Below are 24,338 nucleotides of genomic sequence, written 5' to 3' on the forward strand. Positions count from 1 at the left end.
GGACCCAATAAACATCAATACCTGGAAAAATCATAGAAAAAATAATCAAGCAATAAGCTTGCAAGCACATAGGAAAGAATAGGGTTATTACCAGAAATCAACATGGATTTTTTAAAAATGGGTTGTGCCAGACAAATCTTATTACTGTCTTTGATAATGTGACTATATTAGTTAATTAAGGGAATGCTGTGGTCGTAGTGTACTTAAACTTAAGTAAGGCATTTGATAAACTACAGCCTCCTTCTTGATAAACTGGAATAATGAGGGTCCTACAACCAGATGGATTCATAGTTGGTTCAACAACGTGGAGACCTTAATGAGTCTGTGTCCACATGAAGGAATGAAGTGGAGTACCTGCAGATTCTGTCCTGAGCTTAGTATTCTTCATGAATGACTTAATCACAGAATAAAAAGGATGGGCATAAAATTTGCCTACGATGCTGGGATGGGGTGGGGATTACTAACACTTCAGAAGACAGGCGCAACATTAAAAGGTATTTTGATAGACTTGAACACCAAGCCCTGCCTAGCAAAATATTAGTTAATTGTGAGAAATGTAAGGTTCCGCACTTAGGCAGAAAAGTCAGATGCACAGGTAGAAGACGGGTGGCGCCTGGCTTAGCAGTAGTTAATTGCAAGAAGATCCTGGAATTCTTTGTAGACTACAGATTAAGCATGGCTTGCAATCTGCTGAAGCTGCCAAATGAGCCAATGCAAATTTGGGCTGCATCAATAGAGGTATAGTGTCAAGATCACAGGAAGCTGCACTGGCTAGACTACACCTGGCATAATGTGTTCTGTTCAGGTCACTACAATATAAAAAGGGCACTGAGGACTGGGAAAGAGTATACAAAAGAGTGACAGAGACTGAAAGGGACTTTGAGTCTGAATCCTAAAAAGAATGGTTAAGAATGACAGAGTTATTCTCCTTGAGAAGTAAGAAATGGCCTGCATTCCCACTGGGACAAGTCTTGCACAGCAACTCTAAATGGGTGTCCATAATTTGTGTTTATTATAGTGAATAAGCCAAACAAGAACACAGCTGGTTAACATTACAAAAATATCATTATAAAGTAAGTTATATGCCAGTGAGTACAACTTTTGCATATTTTAGGATTAACCTTGTCACTGAAGCTTTAGGACTTCAAAAATATAGTGATCTAGTTCATATCTCTAGGGTTTGTAAATCACTGTTTAAAGTTTGGAAGGTTGTATGAATCCATTAATGAACTATAGCTAAGCAAACCATTCATTAAGTGGTTTGCATACTCACAGTTTCACCCCTGCTCCAAATTCAAAGCAGATTACATTCAAGTACTGAATGGAAGTAGCAGCTGTATTATAAAGGAAAGAAGAATTTAAGAATCCCTTGAAACTGCAAGGATTGCAGTATAATTATGTGAAATGGAAAAGAGATGTATTGTTTAGTTTTCAGATAGGTGGCTGAGAGCTCAGAACCCAATGCTTATCAGGAATACAGTCTTCGGTGAAGCTTCAAATTCTGGCCAGGCCCAGAAAGGCTACCACTGCAAGTGAAATTTTGAAAAGCATTTCTGTTCATCATCATAGCAAATAAAACAGATGTTACTTCGTGATTTGATGGGGGATTTGAATATATTGAAGATCAATAGGGTTGAGTTTTTTTTAATAATAATTAAAAATTACTGCATGTGGTCCAAAATCCTGTGGAAAGACTTTATAACTGCACTTTTGTCCTCATCCCATTAATTTGATTTGTTGGAACTTCTGCGTAAGAAACAGGTGGTGATAAACCTATTTCATAAATGTTCTTGCAAAAATTTTACACCATATTTAAGAATGTCTCATATCTGATTCTTTCACTTAAATTTGTGTATAATAGAGGATTTCTTCAGCACAACAAATCTTTTCTGAAGATAAATCATAGTTATTTTATACTGATCCAGGTTATTAGCAGTCCACAGGGATTTGGTTCAAACATCATCCTATGGCATGATTTAACCATGATTTATTCAATAAATCACAACTGGCTTACTCTAGGCCACATACTAGCAAAAAAGAAGAAATTAAAGTATGTGGAATTTGTATACGTTCTTTCTTGTTTCTTGTAACGCAGGGGTCCCCAACCACTTGGTCACTGACTGGTTCTGGTCCACGGCCTGTTAGGAACCTCATCTGCACATATAAGGATCTAGGTAGTGTGCAAAACCACCCTCATCCTGCCACCATCACCCCCTCCAGTCTGTGTAAAATTCAGTTTCTCAGAAACTGATCTCTGGTACAAAAAAAGTTGGGGGCTGCTGTTCTACTGTGCTCCATTTTTTACTATAAATTTCTCCTATAGGTTCAGTTCCAAGCTACACTGTTTTCCCCTATAGAGTTTGCAGGAACATCTCATTCTTCCTGCGGCTGTTGTCAGCCCTAGCAGCTCCATGTGCTTATTCCCAACAGCTATTATAACCTATGGCCAGTCACTCAAAGAATCTCAGGATTTCTTCTGCTGGCAGGATATGTCAGAAACAGAGCGACGGAAAGGCCCTATTTCCTTGACATGCTCAGTAGGGCCAAGTGGGTAGCCAAGCTCAGTCAAAAAGTCTTCCTGGTGGTGTAGGCTTCCAAGTGTTTTTAAAAGCTTTTCTGCCAGCAGGAAATCTCTTGCACCTTCCTTCCTTGCTGTCACTATGCTTCAGCATTTTTCACATTTCCCTCCCCCAAATAATTTCTAGAATTGCTGATTAACAAGGTGTCCTTCCAGCAAGTTACTTACACTTTGTCCTTCTCACTCAATACCTTTCCAATTCCCTAAACATTGAAACCACCGGCTGATTTTGCTCGAGTTAGAAGAATAACATGAATCTAACAATAATTTGTTCAAGGTTCCTCACAGGGTCTATGGGGGGTGCTAGTGGTGTCAGTAGCTAGTGTATTTTTATAGCTAATTTGCCTGTTTCAGCACCAATTGTTTAAAGAAATAAACTTTGCCTTAGAACTATGAATTTTATAAACAACCCCTTGTTTCACAGTACTCTGCTTGATTCTAAAACTGAATTCACATTAAATTGCCTTTTACTAAGAGAAACTCCACATTATGTGTTTGTTGCTCTGAATTTACACTGATAAGCAAAATTTTCCAGATACTACACACCATACTGCTTTCCTGTTTGGTGTTTCACCCAATTCTGGAATGTCTGACTGTCTCAATCCATCTGCTTTTACAATGATTGAAGTAGGTGTAGCTGGATTATAGTTGATGTCTCAGGCAGAAATAGTACTTAGACTTATATACTGCTTCACAGTGCTTTACAGCTCTAAGTGGTTTACAGAGTCAGTATATTGCCCCCAACAATTTGGGTCCTCATTTTACCGATGGAAGGCTGAGTCAACCTTGAGCCGATGAGACTCAAACTGCCATACTGCTGGCAGTCGGCAGTCAGCAGAATTAGCCTGCAATACGGCATTCTAACTACTGCATCACCATGGCTCGGTGGTGATAAACCAGTGGAGAATGGGTAACACGAATTATTGTCCATACTCAGCAGAGAGAAAGGGTGAGCATGAGAGAGGAGGAGCAGTTTTGGTGATGGGAATAAAATCCATTAAAAAATTAAACAAGGAAACAAATGGCGTTTCCTTTCTCAGTTCTCCCTTTCCCCTCATATTTGCCTCCAAGTTGATCTCTGAGCACTTTCAGATATTAGTGAATAAGTTGGCAGTCAACTCAATGTCTAGACAGCCCTTTGGGTTAGTTCCTTGTGTCAACAAGAACAGAGGTTATTGCTGACTAGTGATGTCAGCACCAGGAATGTCAGGACAAGGCCACAGATTTTGCTTTCCTGCTTCTGAGCTTGTGTGCTCTTCCGTTTCTCCTTTGCAGATGTAGTAACTGGAACTACACTGCAAATCTGTCTCCTGCCAAATTACTGGTTCAATTTTTGCCAGAGTTGCATTTGGTCCTTAACATTTTACACTGGAGAAGAAAAGGAATAAAATAAACACCCTAGTTAGCGCAAAAAGCCAGTTTGCTTTGCTGGTTAAGGCATTAATCCTAATGCAGACATATTACAAAAGAGGAATGTCACTGAGAAACAAACCGGAAGTGTAAACGCATGCTGAGGAAAATTTAAGATTTCTAAACAGGTGTATGCTTGCACAGGGAAAAGGAAACAATCACTGCAAAAATATTTTATTTATCTATCAATCATACACAATACATAATTTTAGAAGGCTACTAGGCAGTGGAATAAAAAGACAATGTATCTGAAGAAAACATTGCAATCATCGCACTAAGATGGGCTTACTCAGCAGCCTGGCCCGGCACTCAGGGAAAAAGCCAGATATTTCTTGCCTTATGAAAGGACAGTAAGGTTGGGGTTCAAATCTGAGTATGAGGAGGAAATGCTGCTTCAGTAGGGAAGTGCCTCAACACAGAAGACATGCTTGCAGCCATCCATTAGATCAGTGGTTCTCAACCTGCGGGTCGGGACCCCATTTGGGGTCGAACGACCATTTCACGGGGGTTGCCAAACAATGCAGTCCGCCATTTTTTCCCCTTTTCCCTTAGCTGTGCTACTCCCTTTTATTCTATTGGCTTTTGAAAGCCAGTAGAATAGACTCTCTTGAATAGAGTCTAATTCTATTGGCTTTCAAAAGCCAATAGGAATTGTCCAGACAGTCTCTGCCCTGCTGAGCCCGCCAAAAGTCCCATTCTGCAAACGGTGCTGCACCAGTTGAGTAGTCCTCGACTTACGACCGGTGAGTAGTCCTCGATTTATGACCGGTTGGGGGTCGCGGCATTAAAAAGGTTGAGAACCACTGCATTAGATGGCATTAATACAGAGGACCTGAAGCATCCTTTTGTGCTGAAATTCATGGGATATTATTGGACTATACATAAAACCTTTAGCTGATATACTGAAGCATTTAATTGCAGTTCCGTTTGTACGTATATTTCACAACATATTGATGGAAAGAAGTGGAATGAGACTGTCCAGCATTCCTTAATAGAGATGCTCACGTAATTTCTTGCCATTATCCCATCTTGCTTATTTGTTGTATGCATTAAGAATAATGCATTTTGAGACATGCAGCACTGAAGCAGAGAATGCAGCAATACCTGATTGAAACAAAGGTCAGATCAGCAACATAAAGACAATTGTTACATTCTACATCTGAATATAACACAGTGAATACAAGTCAGTGAAATTTCACTACTAGATGGCTGTTTTGCACTTGATTCACACTTAATAGTGTCAAAGTAAAAATATAGTAACTCAATCTAAATACAAATAAGCATTATAACTAAGATAAGTTATATATTCAAAACATTTAACATTTACAAAATGTTTTAACAAAACATTTAATACCCTAAAATCAAATGCATGCACCCCAATGCTGCATATATTATATAATATATAGCATATATATTGTATAAAATACTTCATATACTTTGTGTTATATATATAGTACGTAATATTTTATACAATATTTTGATGCGTGTATGTGTATATGTGTAGAGTGTATGTGTATGTGTACAGTGTATGTGTGTATAAACAATATTTCATTAAACAAATTTTAGAAACATGTAACATGTAGGCTGATGTCTGGCAGATTGAATGTCTTTTCAAAACTGATGCCAGCAACCATGCTGGGTGAAAAATAGGAGAGGTGTCTAAATTCACCAACTTTATTAATAAGTTTTTTTTTGTCTTCTGAGACATTTTATAGGAAATAGATTGCTTTAAGGATGAAGGTTCATTCTATGAGCTTGTGGGTTGGCTTCCGAACATTATCAGGCTAGGTAACATCTTCAGCAGAGTTTGGGGGATGTGTCAGCGTTCTCCTTTTATAACGGCTTCAGGTGTGGGTGTGTCAAGTGAGGGTCTTCTGATGGGTCTTTTGATGGGCCAGGTGTGAGTCATCAGTGAGAGTCTTGTGATGGGGAGGTTACATCTGGTCAGGGTCATTGGGAGGCGAACTGCTGGGGGGGGAGAGGGGGCTTGCATGAGTTGATTGAGGGTCAGTGCTGCCTCTGGTTGGCTGTGCGGTTGATTTGGATTTTGAGGGGTTCATAGGCTGATTGTAGGTCAATGTGTCTGTTGATGGAATTGCTTGTGAAGTGCCAGGCTTCGATGAAGGCTTCGTGAGTGTGGCAGGGGGTAGCATGGATGATGATTTTTGTCTTGCTCCAATTGAACTAGTGTTGTTTGGTGTGGGTAAAGATTAAGGATTTGGGATCATGGCGTGTGTCATGTCTCCGTCCGAGCCTCACTCTGAGGACGACATGGAGTTCCCTGTTGAGGCCCAGGAGGGGGTCTGTGGCTTTGGAGGACTGTGGGGAGGAGCAGGCTGAAGCAGGCTAGGGCCCTTCAAGTTTGGAACAGGGAAGGCAGAGTTCAGGCGAGGAACAAAGCCCCTCCCCACCAGATCCCAGAGCAAGGAGAACAGAGAGGAGGAGGGAACAACGGAGGCAGGCTCACTTGCTCGGGAGAAGAGCGTCACGCCCCACTCCACAAGGCACACCTAAGGAGTAGGATTTAAGGAGACGCTGTGGGGTGGGGCATTTGCTGGAACGAACGCGAACTCTTGTGATAGTGTGCTCTTGTACCTGGACACTTTGTATTTTGGACCAAGTTTGCTTCCTGCTGATTTCTCCTTGCTGTCTGCAGTTTGCAGTTCACAGGCAAGCTGGGAGTTGAAAGCATTATACGTTTGCTTGTTATCTGTTTTAAAAACCGTGTAAACTTCCCTGAGTGTTTTATTGAACTTGTGCCAGCATATGTGGGGGCTATTGGGTGAACGTTGGCAGTGCTTAAAAAGACAGTTGTTCTGACCAGCTAATTGCTTTGCCTCTGTTCGGAGCCCTGGGTCATCACAGTGTTTGACTGCCAGCCGGTGTTTGTAGATTCTGATTTTTAACTGATTAACAGATTGTTTTTACCCATCCAAATTATATTCAATTTGGCCACTTTAACTTTTGCAGGTATTTTACATATTTTTCCAATTTTTTTAAAAAAAGCAATTTAACAAGATATATGGCCTGCTAGCCCACCAGTTCAGTTTGGATCTGTTTATATCTTACATTCACACATTTTGATTATCTGACCATCTCAGAAACAGAGAGGGCACTGTACTTCCCTAAATTTGGCATGGATTAATGGAAAGCAGCACTGTAATGCATAGCCTTGAATAGTCAAATAGGTATGCCCACCTAGGGGCACAGTGTTGCATTTCAAATATCTGGTCCTGACTCCAGGCGTTCTTGGCATATTGTCAAGTATTATGAATAATGCTTTGTGATTAGAGAAAATCACAAAATCACCCATGGGGGGTGGGAGCAACAGTGACTTCGGTCTCGAGTAGGTTTTTTTGCTGCTGCGTCCAAGATGCTGAAGCCCTAGTTGTCAACTTAGCAGCGCCCTCTAGGGTTTGGCCCAGGAAACAGCATATGTTCGTTTCCCCTGCATTCTCTTGTCTGTTTATTTTTCTGCCTTTCTTTCTGGCCTCTCCAGGAAGCTCCTTCTCATCACACCCTTCCCCACTTCACTCCAGCCTTGCTTCCTGAGTTCTCTGGCCAGGTTTAGCCTTCATCACTGCTCGCCTATGTTTGCATTTCACACTGTCAGCTTTCCTTTCCTTCCCTTTCCTTCAATGCCTTCCCCCTGCCCCTCCCCCCCTCCATCCTCTCAGAGTTGCCCTGAGCCAAAGTTAGCTTGTCAGGTAGCCACACATCCGGCCTGAAGCCATCAGGTCAGCTAGAGCCACCCTCCAGATCTCCTCTTGGACTAGAACTGTCAGCAGCCTTTCTGTGTCTCAGGGGAGTTAGGTATGTGCTGTTTTAACTGTTGAGGGAGGGATACCTTTTACTCATTGGAAGCACTTCCTTTGGATCTGGCCTGCCAATAACTGCTAGTCAAGGAGCTTGGCCTTCCTTTTCCCACCCCTGTCAGTTTCTACAAGCAATCCTTTTGCCTGAGAGAAATTCAACAGGTGGTGCATTCTCCTTTGCTGCACAGCCCTATTGGGATCCTTGTCCAGTTTGGTTCAGACTAGACAAAGCCAATGAAAACTTTGCTATAACAGAACAGAACAGAATAACAGAGTTGGAAAGGGACCTTTGAGGTCTTCTAGTCCACCCCCCTGCTTAAGCAGGAGACCCTATACCATTTCAGACAAATGGTTGTCCAATCTCTTTTTAAAAACCTCCAGGGCTGGAGCACCCACAACTTCTGTAGTTGGATTTCTTCCTATCATTTCTTCCTAGGAGTTGCACATTATCTCTCAGAGATACAGGTAGTCCTTATTTAACAATTGGTCATAAAAGAACTGTTTGAAGTTATCACAGTGATGGAACAGTGTTTTTTGCCCAAACACCCTGGCTACAATAAATGTGCTACCACATGTTGAGCAATCAACTTTACCACAGGTTGCAGCACTTCACAGTCATGATATATATCATGGGGTTTTTGGGGTCAGTTTTGGGCAAAAATCACCCCTTCAAATGAATGGATTTGGTTAACCACAGCAGTGTTCACTAAACTGTCACAGATTCTGCCACTAGAAAATTATTTATGGTCATGTGGGTGCCTTGACTTACAACTGTAATGACTCACAACCATCATTCCAGGCTCAGTTATGGTAGTTATTTGAGGATTATCTCTAAAAATTGCCCCCTTTCTCAGCTCTATGATTCTTTAGGAATAGGTGGCCAAAACCATTTTCTGCTTTGAAATGGATTGTTTTCCAAATATACATGATTGCCTTTTTTTTAAAGCTTCGTAAACTTATTGCGTGCTTGTCAAAAAATTTATTTTGTGCAACAATTACGCCCTTTCCTGGAGTGAGAGGCCTCATCACAGTCACTCATGCCTTACTCACTTCCCATTTGGATTACTGCAATGCGCTTTACATCGGCTTGCCTTTGGAGAGCAGTTGAAAGCTAAAGCTGGTTCAGAAGGCAGCACAACATGCTATGTTGGGTGTTCCTAGATTTGCACTGGTTCCCAGTTTCCTTCTGGGTGCTGGTTATCACCTTTAAAGCCCTATATTGCACAGGATGAGATTATTTGTGGAACTGGGAATATCTACATGTCCTACCTCGTTAGATTAGGGTTAGCATACTCCAGGTCACTTCCGTCATATTTTGCCATCTAGTGCAGTGGTTCTCAACCTTTTTAATGCCGCGACCCCCAACCGGTTGTAAGTCGAGGACTACTCAACTGGTGCAGCACTGTTTGCAGAATGGGACTTTTGGCGGGCTCAGCAGGGCAGAGACAGCCTGGACAATTCCTATTGGCTTTTGAAAGCCAATAGAATTAGACTCTATTCAAGAGAGTCTATTCTATTGGCTTTCAAAAGCCAATAGAATAAAAGGGAGTAGCACAGCTAAGGAAAAGGGGGGAAAAATGGCGGACTGCGTTGTTTGGCGACCCCCGTGAAATGGTCGTTCGACCCCAAATGGGGTCCCGACCCACAGGTTGAGAACCACTGATCTAGTGGGACCTCAGATGCATGCCTTTTCTGTGGCTTCACCTACCGGTACTTTATGGAATACCTTCCCCAGTGATTCAGCAGCTCTCTCCACCCTTTTAGCCTTTTGAAGCTCATCAAGACCTGGCTTTTTTCTTAGACACTAAGTTAAAGTGAGGATATTGCGACTTGGTAGTGGGACATCCCAAGGGTCTGATTGTGGTTATAACTTTTTGACTTTGTGGTTTATGATTTTATAATTATTGGTTTTATTGTTTTAAATTGTGTTTAAGATGGGCAAGCCATACATGTCTTTTAAACAAATAAAGACATCACATAGTAAGAAATCTTAATTTGAGACAGAAATAGAATCGTTCATGTAATATCTTCTGAAATTACTGCTGTATCCTTCTACGGTTTTCTCCCTCAGCCTCCAGGCTGAAGGCCTCCTTCATAGCTGTTTCCTCATGAGTGAAATAGTAGAAATAAGAACAACATATTTCACAATGTTAAAAAGGATGGTAGATGACCTGATAGAGATATCCTGGGCATCAAATAGCTCGCAAAAAAATTGCACTCATAGCAAGTCTCCCCCACTGTGCTTAAAAATATGTTAGCCAACATGCTACATTTGACTATCTTTGTAGTCTTACTAATCAACTGTAAGCTAAAAAGAAATATTAATAAACATTTGTCAAATTGTTCTCAGAACATCATCAATCTTCTAACCAGATTATTATTTTCCTTTCTAAAACTATTAAAAAGATCATTCAAACTCTAGCAATACTAAAAAAAAAAATACAGAACAATAGCAAAAAAATGTTTATATATAGTAATTGTTTCCATTTTAGGATAACAGTTACTATTAAAGATATAGCATTTAATAGTTGAGTAAGCTTGACACAATTCAAAAATCATATAAACTAGTTCTGTATATATGTTTACATTGTGGCAAAGGTACAATGCACAAATGCAAAGAGGCCAGAAATTTCTATACTGAAATGAATGTTGACGAATAAGACAGCATATTGTAACAAGAAAAACCTGTTGAAGTATGCATGTTTTCTTATTTGAAGGTTTCTAAATAACTTTTTTCTAAGCATATAACTCTACATGTTGCACCATCTAACTCAAAAAAATATCCCCATGGGATGTTGTACAGATTTTATTTACAATGAGGTAAGGACAAGAAAGAAACTGATTTATTGAATGAGCCATATTAATTGAGTTCACCCAGCATGCTAAATCAAAGTATACTCTTTATAAACTAAAGTTCTTGGATTCACAAATCCAACTCACATTTTGGCTTAGAGTTAAAATATGAACCTATTCATAAAAAAGCATGTAATGAGGCTATTCCCATATGTATGAGATGGAGATTATGGAAGGGTAAAAACAGACAAAATACCAGAAATAAAAAATGCAGACAAAATACCAGAAATAAAAAATGCAGACAAAGTAGCAGAAATAAAAAATGCAGTCAGAGAAGGTAACAATTTCCAAATTTTCAGATGGCATAAAGAAATATAACTATTTTCTCTCCTTAATGAAGCTTACTACATTTTGGGTCAACCCAAACAAAATGACTAAAAATAATTAAATGGAGGTAGACCTGGCAAGAGTTTTAGAGTTGGATTGTACAGAGCTAGCTTTAACAACAACAACAACAGTAATAATAACAACAATAATAATAATGTTGGAAGGGACCTTATAGGTCAGTAGTGGCGAACCTATGGCACACGTGCCAGAGGCGGCACTCAGAGCCGTCTCTGTGGGCACGTGTACCATGCCCTGGAGATGGCGAGAGACTGGCCCCCGCCTTCCTGGCCCCGCCCACCCAGTCTGCCATGACCACCGTGGCCACGCCCACCTGGCACCTGGTGATAAATAAGTGGGTTTTGGTTGCAGTTTAGGCACTGGGACTCTAAAAGGTTCACCATCACTGTTATAGGTCATCTAGTCCAACCCCCTGCTCAGTCAGGAAACCCATTTCAGACAAATGGCTGTCCAGTCTCTTCTTAAAAACTTCCAGTGCTGGAGCATTCACAGCTTCTGGAGGCAGATTGTTTCACTGATTAATTGTTCTAACTGTCAGAAAATTTCTCCTTAGTTCTAGGTTGCTTCTCTCCTTGATTAGTTTCCATTCGTTGCATCCTGCCCTCAGGCGCTTTGGAGAATAGCTTGACTCCCTCTTCTTTCTGGCAGCCCCTGAGATATTGGAACACTGCTATCAACTCACCATTCTGAGAAGGTGACTGTAAGCTAGCCCAGAAGGGTCCATGGAGAGTGGTCAAAAAGTCAAGAATGGGGCCACAATTGTGGTTGTTGTTTTTTTGATCCTCCTTGTAGACAGCCTTGGACTAGCCATTCCTTAATTTAACAAGCTGAAAAATAAATAAGTAAAAATCCCTCTCTTCCAGATATGTTGGACAAAATTCACATTCTACTTTCTGTTTCAAATAACATTTCTGTTCTCATTCCTTTTGGCAACGCTTTCTTCATCTATATATTTATTTCCAAGTAGAAAGTAAAGACTCACTTGATTCGAGTTTGACTCCTAACAACTACATGAACATATCCTCGAGGTTTTTTTAATGACAGTATGGATGGGGATCACTACTGCCTTTTTAAAGAATGTTTTTCAGTCTCCCAGCTAGCAACAATCCTGGCATTTGATGGAAATTCTCCCATTCACGAATTAAGCTTACAAGCTGAAAAATCTTGTCTCAAAATAAGAGCTGCCTAATACACATCCACAAACAACTGATTATATATATGGACATTTGCAGTGGTGGAATTCAAATTATCTGCGTGGATGCCACTTCTGGAAGTCCATTCTGGGCCTGGGCAACAAAAAATTAGCTACCGGGTCTGCCAAAGTGGTACAAACCGGCTGAATCCCACCACTTGACATTTTTTATACATTTATTGTACTGTTGGAAGAATAACTTACAAGCATACGCCTGGATGACATAAAAAGCAGATGAGGAATATGTAAAGAACCAAATATATAAATCTGTGGTATTAGTCTGATGTAAATGAGAAGTTCAGGCTGCTAAAGTATCTACTTATCTGAATGGAAGTAAGCCCTGTGAACTCAATGAAGTTTACTTCTCATTAGACACAAATTACTTATTGCACATTGTGAGACAGCTGTAACAAACCAGAGATGTAGAAATTACATTGTGCCACAAGGTGCGCTTCTAATATATAAGGCTTGGCAATTGCACAATGATACCAGCATACGTGCCATCATTTATCTTCCATTGCTTCCCCCCCATGCATGTTCAGTGAAAGCACTGAGAACAGGGGCCTTGCATATCCCATAAATCACCCAGAGCTCTGGCAGTTCACATATCTTTGTTTTGCAATAGTTTTCCCAAACCTTCCATCCTCCAGAGAGTACCAAGTCAAAAAACACATCTGGAGGATACCAGGGCAGAGAAGCTATTCTACATCTTTTGGATTATCCAGGTTCCTCCTGATTTTCTCCTTAAGTAAAGAAAAGTGTAATTTCTATAAAATTTCTGATATGCCGAATGTTTTTGGACAGGCCAAGCAATTCTGGAGTGGGTCTTTGAAGTAATTCTTGGAGTTTTTATTCCCAGTTTTAATCAGACAATATTCCCTAGGAAGTCATTGAGTAAAGAAAAACGAATTTAGTATTTAGCCCAGTAATAAAACTTCCTTCCTTCTTTCTGAGGCACACTTTACAGGACCCTGCTCTTTTTCTTTATGTCTACATCTCCGGAGACCACGACTATCAGCTATTCTAGTAGTACAGCCACCATCTGCTAGATTGTCTTTATTCCTTCCTGCAGATGCTAAATGCTACAGTGGAAATGTGGAAAGCTTTCAACTATGAGCAAGGAAAACAGATTAGACACAGGGCTGAAATAAAGAGAAAGGGCACCGAACAGGCAGGAGTATCTTTCAAGGTGCATGGTCTGACTTAACAAACATTTATCTTCACACTTCCTTTTGGAGGTTATTTGCAGCAAACCCTCCCCCCCCCAAAGTCTGATACATTATTAAACAATCAGGATGTAAATACAGGATAACTCAGCAAAATCTGCCAGTGACATAAGCAGCGAGCATTTGTAGGGACAAATCAGTGAACCAAAATGCTTATCTTTCCACAGAATTTCTCCCTGGATTCATGCTTCAGCCACTTTGGGGCCAATTTGACATTAAAATACCAGCAAAAGCAACCTATTAATAATGGCTGAGTTATGAAGGAAATGGAAGGATGATTTAAAAAAAAAAAAAACCTGGCACTCTTATCTAGACAGTATCCCATTTGAAAGCTCCCTTGCCCCAGCACTGAAGCCAAAATATGATGCTAATATTCAGTGGTTCTCTGGCTAAGAACTTGACAGGCAGAAATTTATGCTGCTTTACGCTGCAATATCTCAATGACTCCTGAATGTTTACAATATTATCTAAAACATCCACAGCAAAAAAGTATATCAATACAGTCACTATAGATGTTACCATAGTTAATTCCCATGCTCCTCCAGAACTATTACTTTTAATAAATTTCTAAAACCAATCTTGCCTTCCAATGGTTTGATTTCAAGAGACCCCAAGACCACCATGGAAAAACAACACTCTGGGCCTTGGCATTTTGCAATTCTGCTGGCTGAGAATATTTGCATGACTCATTTAGTTGGGCCATGAATTTGAGGGTTAATATTGTTTAGTTCAATGGTGGAGAGTAAGTGTGTTATGTATTTGTGTATTTGATTTTCTTTTCTTTATTTGTTTAGATTTATTTAACTTTGTTTAGAACTCTGGTTTTTACTTATTAGTCACCATGTCAAACCATTCATGACATGTCAATCTTTACTTTTGATTTTCTCAATTTGAAGCCCTCCAAAAGTATCGGGCTGCAATAACTAGACTTCCCATTCAGAATGGGATAAACTTAAGATGTGCTAAGTGCACAAATGGATTGTGTTAGCACAATATGTTACTACTGATTGAAGCTATTTTCTGGATTTTCACAATATAGTATACTAGAACAGAGTGGCCAAACAGGTTTGGATCACCCAATATACTGAAGATTAAAAAAAACTAGCCAATTTTACCATTACCAAACTTAGCAACCAAATATGCATTTATTTGGTTGACATATTATAAAATGTGTTATGTGATTAAAGTCATGTTGCCTGACCTGGCTGTAGAATCTGTTGAGGCATGCTGCTCCATAAGTAAATTCCAAATTAACATATGCACAGTGGATACACATATTTAAAATATTTTTGTTTCTTCTCATATGCATTTGTAAATCAGTGTGTGGGTCTTTGCAAACAGATCCATGCTGAACATGTCACAAAGGGTTTTTTTTTTTTTTTAATGCTGCTTGGTTATAGAATTCTGCCTGACTTCCAGCCAAAAAACCCTCCGTCACTAGATACCATGCCATTGTTAAGGGCTAGCTTACTAACATGTCAGTGGAAAACTTTGCCAGGTCTGGACACCTGCCAAGAAGCTATACTATATTTCAGGACTCTCCTCTTCTCTCCCGTAGCACTCCTCCCCTGCATCAGCTGACTCAGCCCCTACACCAGAACTTCCCTTGAGAACGTCATCAGCTCACAGCCTTGATGGCTTTCTAACAAGAAGGCGAAGTGAGTCGCATACATATGAGTGAGTAAACCAAAGACCTCGAATGTAACATGCCTTCTCCAGTGGAAAATGCTATTTATTAAATGGTCTACTTGAGCTCTGCCTAAATGAGAAAACATGTGGAAGATAAGCCAGTCATGTGGCTCTTCTATCCCATCCAACTACAATGAAAACTAACCCTTTGCCTGCCGTAATACCTAACAGCACCCATCAGAAAGAGGTCTCTGGGCTGTTATCAGGCTAGGACAGTTTCCGCCATTAGATTTCTCCTGCCTATCAGGAAAGCTAAATAAGGAACGTAGTTCAAGCGGCTGCAGGAAGAGAGGAAATGCAGGATATCCGGCCCAGCTGCCAATTTTTCCTTTCCCATGAACCACTGCTGACCTCTACCACCAAAGGCTCAGACATCACGCCTGGCATCACAGCTAAGCTTCTTTATTTAACTCTTAGGAAGCTACCTATTAAAGAAAGAGTCCGTAGGTATGAAGCTTCATTACAGGTATATGAAATCTACAGTAGTGCACCCCCTGTGCCAGTCGGTTTTGGGAGAAAACTATACTGCACTCAGGAATTTCCAGTAGCTTACAATCTTACCATGACTAAACAGTTAAAAAAACAGTCAAACATTACAGAGAAATATTCCACATTGAGCAGCTTTAAAAAAACATATAATATTATATTCCAAGAGGAATCTCTCTCACTTCAAATGCCTCTCAAATGCCTGCTGAGGTGGTCGGATTCTGACTGTTTCCCTAAATCCTGGTAACATTGAGAGAAGTCAGTCTTCAAACAAAGGGGGGAGGTCAGCCAAAAAGACTCCTTTAGGTAGAAACATTTGGGATCATGTTACAAAATGGCTGCTAGTACAGTACACATTCATTACCTGGCTAGAATGAGAAATATAAATTGTTACGAAGCATTGCTTTACACTGTTTTACCTTCTATCCCTCTATCATACATCCTGGAAAATAACCCTACTATCCTTGCTTGGCTTAATAATGATGATGTTACAGCAGGGGTAGTCAACCTTGGCTCTTTTATGACTCGTGGACTTCAACTCCCAGAATTCCTGAACCAGCTAAGCTGGCTCAGGAATTCTGGGACTTGAAGTCCACGAGTCATAAAAGAGCCAAGGTTGACTACCCCTGCATTACAGCAATATATAGCTTCTGTCTTTTAGTATCAACTGTCAACGGTAAGGGAATCAGCGGTGTAGAAATATGCCATGGATTAGGTCTAGGACTTGGCAGAGTAGCAATGAAGGCTTTATAAAAGATATTCAGATGTCAGGAGGTACCTATATCTACAAAGATCAGAATCATGTCGGCAATGGTTTTCCTGGTGATATTCTCAGCCGTGAAAATTGGAAAAGTTGGAAAGAATACTGATGCCAAATTATCATGTATTGAATACATTAATTGGGCTTCTATGTCACCCCAATAATTTCTCAGCATCTTACATATGCTCATTCCAAGAACAGCGGACTGCAATTGCCCATATTTTTTAAATAAGAAAGGTTTGAATTCTGAGACATTTGTAAACATAACGATGATGCTGGAACATTTGCAGCATTCTGTACACCCATTATTTTTACTGTGATAAATCTGATGAGGTGGGGAACCTATCTCAATCATTTTCTGTTAAACAAGCCACAATTGCTAGTTTACATTACACTAAGCCACAGAGAAGCTATTATCAGAACAATTCCTGGAGGAGGACAATGCGTGCATCAAACCACTTAATGGGATTCTGTTTCCAGAGTTTCAAACTAGAGTACTCCCAGTCCTTGTTGGGTTGTTGCATGGGTTGTTCTGCTACAAAGAATACATTATTATTGAGCTATAGCATATTTTTCAAACATGGTAACTCTAAGATATGGACTTCAACTTCCAGAATTTCTCTTGGAAGGTGATAGCATCAGCTTGAAGCTACATATATTATACATAACCTCATATATTCAAATCCTGAATTGCTCCACAACTGCTTCATCCAGCAGCCCATTGTTTCGTCAGATCATCAGCCAAAGACCATTTTTATCTGAGGTGGAGCCAGACTTAATAATGGAGGCGGATGGCTATCTTGAATGAAACGATGAAGCACTTAAGAAAGTAAACCACACTCTTTCAGCAGCAATACAGTTTTTGACCTTCTGGAAAATATAACCACGGGACTAACCTGAATGTCCTCCTTATTGGCATGAAATAAGTTCTAAGATATCCACATATCTTGACCTAGACCATAAAATTCTAGGATTAATTTTACTAGTCACTGGATAACTAAGCAGCTGCAAAAGTTCTTCAACGCCACAAAGGAGAGATTAGGACTGTATCACCAAGTCACAGGCTACAGCCAGGAAGAACTTCTATAGAGCACATTATGTTAAGTATCTTTACTGAAGCAGGTGCCATAGCATTTGGGGATCTATCAAGGAAGAGGGAGGCAGTTATACATTCCATATGCCTCTGCATCGTATCAGTATGATCCAGTATGTCTGCTGCAAGGATTTGTCTGCCTCCGTCAACTACATTCTTAGAAGTGGTGGGTTTGGATTTTACTTGGCCTTTTGCCAAAGGATACTTTTAGAAGTTTTCTCATTATAAATCGAGATCTGATCCACAGAACTGGGCATGTCAATCAAGGGCTCACCCAAAAAAGTAGTATAACTTTAATCATGTGGCTAGATTGGTTAGTAGGAAAATGAGTTCAAGTGATAACTGCAGATCACATTATTTAAATATCAGGTATCAATCAACTTTGCCAGATTGTTCAAATTAAAGAGCCATTTTAGAATAAATTTTGCTAGGCAGATTGTTGAGAAAAAGAGCAAGGAATCTTTTGAAATTACAAAAGTTACTATCTTTTTATAGAATGTCTACTAATTAATGATATTTTTATACGTCTCCAAAGCATTCATGGTAAGGTATGCTGTATGGATTTTTTTCCCAATATACAGTTTAATCTCACAATAAAATGAGGCAAATTAGAATGCTTTTGCAGGTAATTGAACAAGGCTACCCAACAAGCTTCATGGTTTGAAAACAGATTGGAAACTGAGCTTTGCTAATCCAAGATTATAGCAACAGAAATAGCACTTAGACTTATATGCCGCTTCACAGTGCTTTACAACTCTCTCTAAACTGTTTACAGAGTCAGCATATTGACTTCCAACAATCTGGGTCCTCATTTTACCGACCTTGGAAGGATGGAAGGCTGAGTCAACCTTGAGCCCCATCAGGCTCAAACTTCTGGCAGTGGAATGCAGAGTTAGCCTGCAACACTGCATTCTAACCATCACAGCTACAACTTTAACCCCTCCCTCTCTTTTTTTCCACAGAACCCAAGGTGACTAATATGAGAAATTTGGTTATTTCATCCCAACAATTCTGTGGAGTTCACAGACATCAGCAAGAACCAACCAAACTAGTCCACCCAGCTCCCCCCCCCCAGTGAGGTCCCTGGGGAAATGAAAGTGAATTTGTATCTCTCTGATCTGAGTCTGTTTACCTTAACCACTGCAGAATTATATCTGGGCTGCAGTCTAAGAAGTTATTTGGCTCCAGATATGTACCTCTAGTCCCTCATTATACAGTCAGAGTTTTCGAATAAAAATCAATCTTCAGCACTCTTCAAATTGTACAGATCAGCCAAAAATAAAAACACTGAAACACTACAATGCAGTTTGTGTTTCACAGAAGCCAATCTAACTAACAAGACCATGTAACTTATTGTCATTAATCAGGAATGGTGCTGCCACAGATTCATCATGATTAGTTATAGGTAATTCACAATCTTGGTTGAAAGGAAGTGAGGGTGCTGGGGGAAGGCGTGGTGTGGCAGTGATATGTCCATTTTTGCTAACTGGTTTGGTTGGCTCAGCATTGGGATAGTTAGGAATCCACTACTGTAGAAATAAACATAATCAATTGAATACATTTGACAAGCCCTTTTGACTTTACAGTCAGTGACTGCACAGTCAATAGCACCCCTGTGATTGACTCCTTTCATTTACTTGGATGTCTTTTGGACTGTGTCCCACCCAAAAAGTCAAGCTTATTTCCAAGCACATGTGCATTATTAGACTGTACTGTGAAACTCTTACCCCTAATTTTGCTGCTTTAAAATATTTGTGACAACTGGAATGGAATCTTCAGAAATAAAACCCGTGTCTGATGCCAACATTTTTAACAATAATTGTGCTATACAAGATAGTTTGATTCTATACAGATTTACCTGAAATTATATTTGATTAACAGCCTATCATATGGAAGGATTTAAGAATGTACTGTCAATTGCAGCTTTTCCACAAACATATAGTGTCTCGAAAGGGTACATTTTATCGCCATCTATCATAATTCTTCTTGAACGTCCCTAGACAAATAACATTACAGTCAGTACAAGAATTTAAATCATCCATAAAACAACTAAAAGATGGACATAGGCCACAAATGGACAGCTAAAACATATCTCAGTTCAAGTTCCAGAACTGTATTAGAAAGGGAAAATGACTTGTTTTAAATTGTGTAAAATATCAAGAGATAAAAAAATCCACATTTTAAAAGAGAATTCAATCAGTGAAATACTTCTTTAATCGCCACAGCATGGACCATTACCATGGGCAAGACCTTGGTTAGGACATGACTTTCTTACATTTTCAGGTGCAAAGTTAGACTATTGCGGGAAAGTATTTACTGAACCAGCTAAAGTTGAGTAGAACCATTCCTTATCCTTAAAAACCACCATTTTTATGAATCAAGGAAGATTCTTGCACTGCTGAAGTCAGTCTCATCAAAAAATCTATCCATTGCACTACATTTCATCAAGAATCAGCTTTACTGCACGTACTCTCATCAAACTGATCATTGCTCCTAGTTTCAGCTAGGTACCTGCAAATCTATTATTCAGCTGGAATGCAAAGATAGATCACAGGGTATCATCAGCATGATACTATATTCAAATCCCTAGCTAATATTTTCAAGAAGATTCATATGGGCATTAACAAGCAAAGACAAGAGACCTCGGCAGAATACATAACCAAGAAACTATGGGGGAAGGCAAACCTTTGGTGGCAAACCAGAAGATAGAAACCTAATTATTTCAACAAAATCCCCCAATTCCCACAAAATTGTTCTTCTAAGGACTCTTCTTCTGCTCAATGTTATCAAGTAACTGAGGGAAATCCATGAGGATCAGAAAGACAGCATTCCCTCAGTTCCTGTCCCAACAGAAGTAATTAATAACAAAGCTGTTTTAATGCACTAAGGCTAAAGCCTGATTTAAATGGGCTTAGATATTTATCTAAGTTTTATTTATTCATTCTGCAACCTTTTATGATCACCCATTTACCAGAAGGAATTCTAAATGTGAAAGAAGAGTAAAACAATATTTTTTTAAAAAAATTGAAACAAACAAAAACAACATGGTGGCCACCTACAATAAAACTTGCATCCATCAATCAACCACACCAGATTTCACTGCTTTCTTGAAGGCCAACAGAGTTGAGGTCATTCATATTTCTAGGAGAGCCTGTTCCACGAGGCAGGCACCACGACAGAAAAAAACTTATTTATTACTTCTGAAATAGATTATATGGAGATCGGCTTGGGTTATACATTACATTAAACCTTAGGGTCATTTAGTTACTTTTGGCTTAGGGTGTTATGAAAACCCAACTATCATGGTATGTAAATGTGATCTACAGTTAAGTTCATTATTAAATACATGAGAGTTTAGTTTAAAACTATTTCCTATGTAAGTAGTCAAAGCTATTTTTTTTACAATTTAAAACTATTTCCTATGTAAGTAGCCAAAGCTATTTTTTTTACAATTTAACTCTAGGTGCCTAACATTTATCTCCTCAAGGGCCACATTAGATTTTGTGTGTCCTGTTGAAAATAGCATTTCAAAAGTCAGCAGAGCCTGGATTTTGAAAATGTTAATGGACGAAATGGGAGCCTTAACTGCAGAAATTCCAATTTTACCCCTTAAAACTGCCCCAAACTTGTAAAAATTCACTAATACACAAAATAATACATTTTCTTTTGCCTGCTCTCTTTTGATGAAGAGGCCTCATATCTTGCACTCCTGTTCTAACTCCAATATCCCAATGCCTCATTAGTAAATTATCTTATTTGAATATGACAGCATGCACTCTGCATTCAAGACTGATATCATTCTTGCTATATATTACCTGCCAATTTCTAAGAAATGTTGGCAAAGGTATCTAAATTCAGTCTTCGTTGTAACATTAATTAAAATGTATTGTAGCTTGATCACTCAAATCCAGAGTATAACATCCATTGTATATGCATTAAGCTAGTATAAAAAAGGCAGCAGCATCCTCAGATAATACACCCTGGATTAAATTCCCATATGGCAGTGATCATTGTATAGTATCATAGTGCTGCATTCCATAGACGTTTCAACTATTGCTCATTTGAGGATCCTGTTTTATATCATTTTTGATACAATAGCAATAAATAATATGCTACAATCATGATGCTTCTAGAGCTGAGGCTATCAAAAATGATCTTACGCTGCAAAAATTGATCTTACCACATATAAAGCTTCCTGCAGTAAGATTTTTCTGTGGTTTCTCTCTTTATGGCCTCTCAGCTGAACTCTAGCAAATCATGTATCAGTCTGCTACAAAAGCATTTTCTCCATGTCAGCAGTTGCAGCCTACAGATTTATTTTATTGTTTATTCCTGCACAGACAATCTACCCACTTTCAGGTTTGTCTGGCGGTTTACAGGGCTCAATCCAGCTTACTTTATTCAGACCCAAGTACCATTTTATTTTACTGATAAATGTTAAAATCACCAGAAGCAAGATAGGCATAGATTGTTGCAACATGCATCTGAAACAGCTATTTTCACCCATGTACACCTACTTTTGTCCAGTTTTAAAATTAATTAGGAAGTACAGATGTAAAAATGAACCCTCGGGAAATTGGACTGAAATTTTATTTTTCCACAACATTTTTCTACTTTAGAGAGTTCTTACAGCCTATCACCAATTACTAAAGCCCAATTATATTGCCAGTCATTGAACTTGAGAATGTTTTGGGTCCCCTCTCTTATGGATGTACATCTGGCAGGACCCAGAAGAAGGGCCTTCTCCATAGTGGCTCCCTTGCTTTGGCACATTATCCCTACATAGACCAGCCCCCACTTTGACACTCTTTCGCAAGATACAGAAGACCTGATTTTGCCACGGGTCTGGAGAACCCAGACTTATGGGTTGTTTGACTGATTGCTGTCACCAAGGGTGGGGTGGGGTATTTTTTTGTTATTGTTGTATATTGAGTTTTTATTTTTGTAAGCCTCCCAGGTCACTGAGAGTGATAAATGTAACAAACTTGGGAAAGCCAAGTTGTATCAAACTTGGGAAAGCCAAGTCGTATCAGAGGCTTCTACAAGGAAGTATGAAGAATTCAGTTTAGGTGGGAGCAGCTGATCCTACAAGGAGTATTTTTTAATCTTTATGTTATGGTTTTATTTTATTGGGAACAGGCTAGAATCCATAACGGCACGTGACATATACATAATAAATAAGAGCAAAACCTCATTTAGTCCCTTGAAAAAGGAAATGCGAATGGATCTCTTCCCTGCAAAACGTTTCTCAATTCCAAACATATTCATTTGGAAAGCCCACCGAATTAAATTAGAGCAGCAGCAATCCTTTAAGGACCAGACAGTACTTTAAAAACACATTAGGTACATATAAACACAAGAGACAAAATAACTTAGAACAGGTTCTCAGAAGAGATTTCCTAAAGAACCAGCACCCGTTCTTCTTATCCTAAATCGACAAAGCAATTAATCCTTATAGCAAAATTGATAAGGAGGCGTCCTTTCCAAATCACCTTTTCTAAGGAATTGGGGCAGCCGGGGCGAGGGGGGAAATTAACACCCGAGAGTGCCCTCTGCCGGTGGAATGAAGCATAGTTGTTCAACGTCGTCGAAAAAGATAACACGCGCTGGAAGAAGCAGTTAGCTGGCAGCTGCCGTGCCCAGAATGGTGGAAATAAACAACAAGGGAAAGTCCAAAATGAGCGGAGCATGGAATGCAGCAAAGAAGAATCCAAAATGAGCGGCCCAACACATTATGGAGATATCCCGTATAAAATGACAGAGATCACTCATACGGGACGAGGGGCGGGAGAGAGCAGGAAAAGAGGCAGCGCTGGGCGAAGGCGCTCGGGCAGAGCTAAGGGGGGACTGTCGGGGAAGCGTGTGACTCTACTCCGCCCTGCTGGATTCGGATAGGGTTGACTGGAAGACAGCGGTCTGTCTCTCCTCTCCCCCCCCCCCCCACAAGTCCTTCCATCCGACCTCAGCCTCCCGCGCATGCTGCCACCCGGGGACGTCCACCCCGTCTCCGTACCTTCCCGCCCCACCTCGCGCAGCCACTTGCCGGCGCAAGCGTGCGCTCCGTCGACGGCGCGCCTGCGCTTCCTCACCTGCTTCCGAGACGACGCCGATCCAAAGGCAGAGGCAGAACGCGCCCAGCCTCTTCATTCGCGGCGCCGGGGCGAAGGCCCGTCGGGGAGGGAAAGCGGCGGCGGCGGCGGAGGCGCGAGAGGCACCCATCGTTTTCGCCGGCCAGCTGCTGGAAGGAGCGGGCGGTCTTCGCCGGCGCAAACGCCGCTCCGTCCGCCCCAAGCAGAGCTGACGGGCTGTCGGAGGTGGGGGGGGGGGAGGACGGCTCGGCCCCGCTTCCCTTTCCTTTTCCTCCCCTTTGCTGTCGCTGCCAGCGAGTCCTGCCTGGGCGGCTCAACCAACTTTGCCGGCGCTGAGGAATTCGGCCAACGGGCTCTGCCCCGGGAAGGTGCCGAGATGGTGTGAGCAGCAACAGTGAAGGAGAGAGGAAAGAAAGCGAGCAAAAAAAAAAAAAAAAAGGCGGGAAGGGCGCCGGAGGTGTTAATCGACGGCTGCGGGAGGTCGAGTGGGCGAACGGAAAGGTCGGAGAGGCGAAGAGCAGAAAGTGCGAGGCCGGGTGGAGGCGGCCACAGATTGTGGGGTGGGGCTTGCTGGGGAGCGGAGCGGAGCCGAGCTCGGGACAGAGTGCATTAAGGAAAGCGGGTCGGGGGGGGGGGAGAGGATGCTTCGAAGGGAGCTGACGAAGTGGTGCGGGATGTAGAGAGAGGAAACGAACCGTGTCAGGAGGAAAAGGGAATCGGGGTTCCTAGCGGGAGACAGAGGTAACGAAGTGTCTGGGGGGGGGGCGAGAAGGAGCAGAGAGGTGGAACGGAGTAAAATAGG

At 40.7% G+C, this 24,338-nt stretch overlaps 1 protein-coding gene and 1 long non-coding RNA gene across 4 annotated transcripts in view; one reads left to right on the forward strand and one right to left on the reverse strand.

Annotated features, from left to right (window-relative positions):
- LOC120306864 overlaps window positions 1–19,359 on the forward strand; it is a 36,945-nt gene extending 17,586 nt beyond the window's left edge. Inside the window, exons 2-3 of the long non-coding RNA XR_005556406.1 lie at window positions 14,978–15,096; window positions 18,410–19,359. This is a non-coding gene — a long non-coding RNA (uncharacterized LOC120306864). The remainder of the gene's footprint in view (window positions 1–14,977; window positions 15,097–18,409) is intronic.
- FLT4 (fms related receptor tyrosine kinase 4) overlaps window positions 1–23,760 on the reverse strand; it is a 113,524-nt gene extending 89,764 nt beyond the window's left edge. For all 3 annotated transcript variants that reach the window (XM_039340850.1, XM_039340851.1, XM_039340849.1), the window contains exon 1: window positions 23,537–23,760. In XM_039340850.1, coding sequence (XP_039196784.1) covers window positions 23,537–23,666 — 130 coding nt within the window. In that variant the 5' untranslated portion in view covers window positions 23,667–23,760. The remainder of the gene's footprint in view (window positions 1–23,536) is intronic.
- Between the last annotated feature and the right edge of the window lie 578 nt (window positions 23,761–24,338).

The sequence above is a fragment of the Crotalus tigris genome, unplaced genomic scaffold, assembly GCF_016545835.1.
Source record: "Crotalus tigris isolate CLP2741 ecotype Arizona unplaced genomic scaffold, ASM1654583v1 scf7180000017754.2947050, whole genome shotgun sequence".
In the NCBI taxonomy this organism is placed as follows: domain Eukaryota; kingdom Metazoa; phylum Chordata; class Lepidosauria; order Squamata; family Viperidae; genus Crotalus; species Crotalus tigris.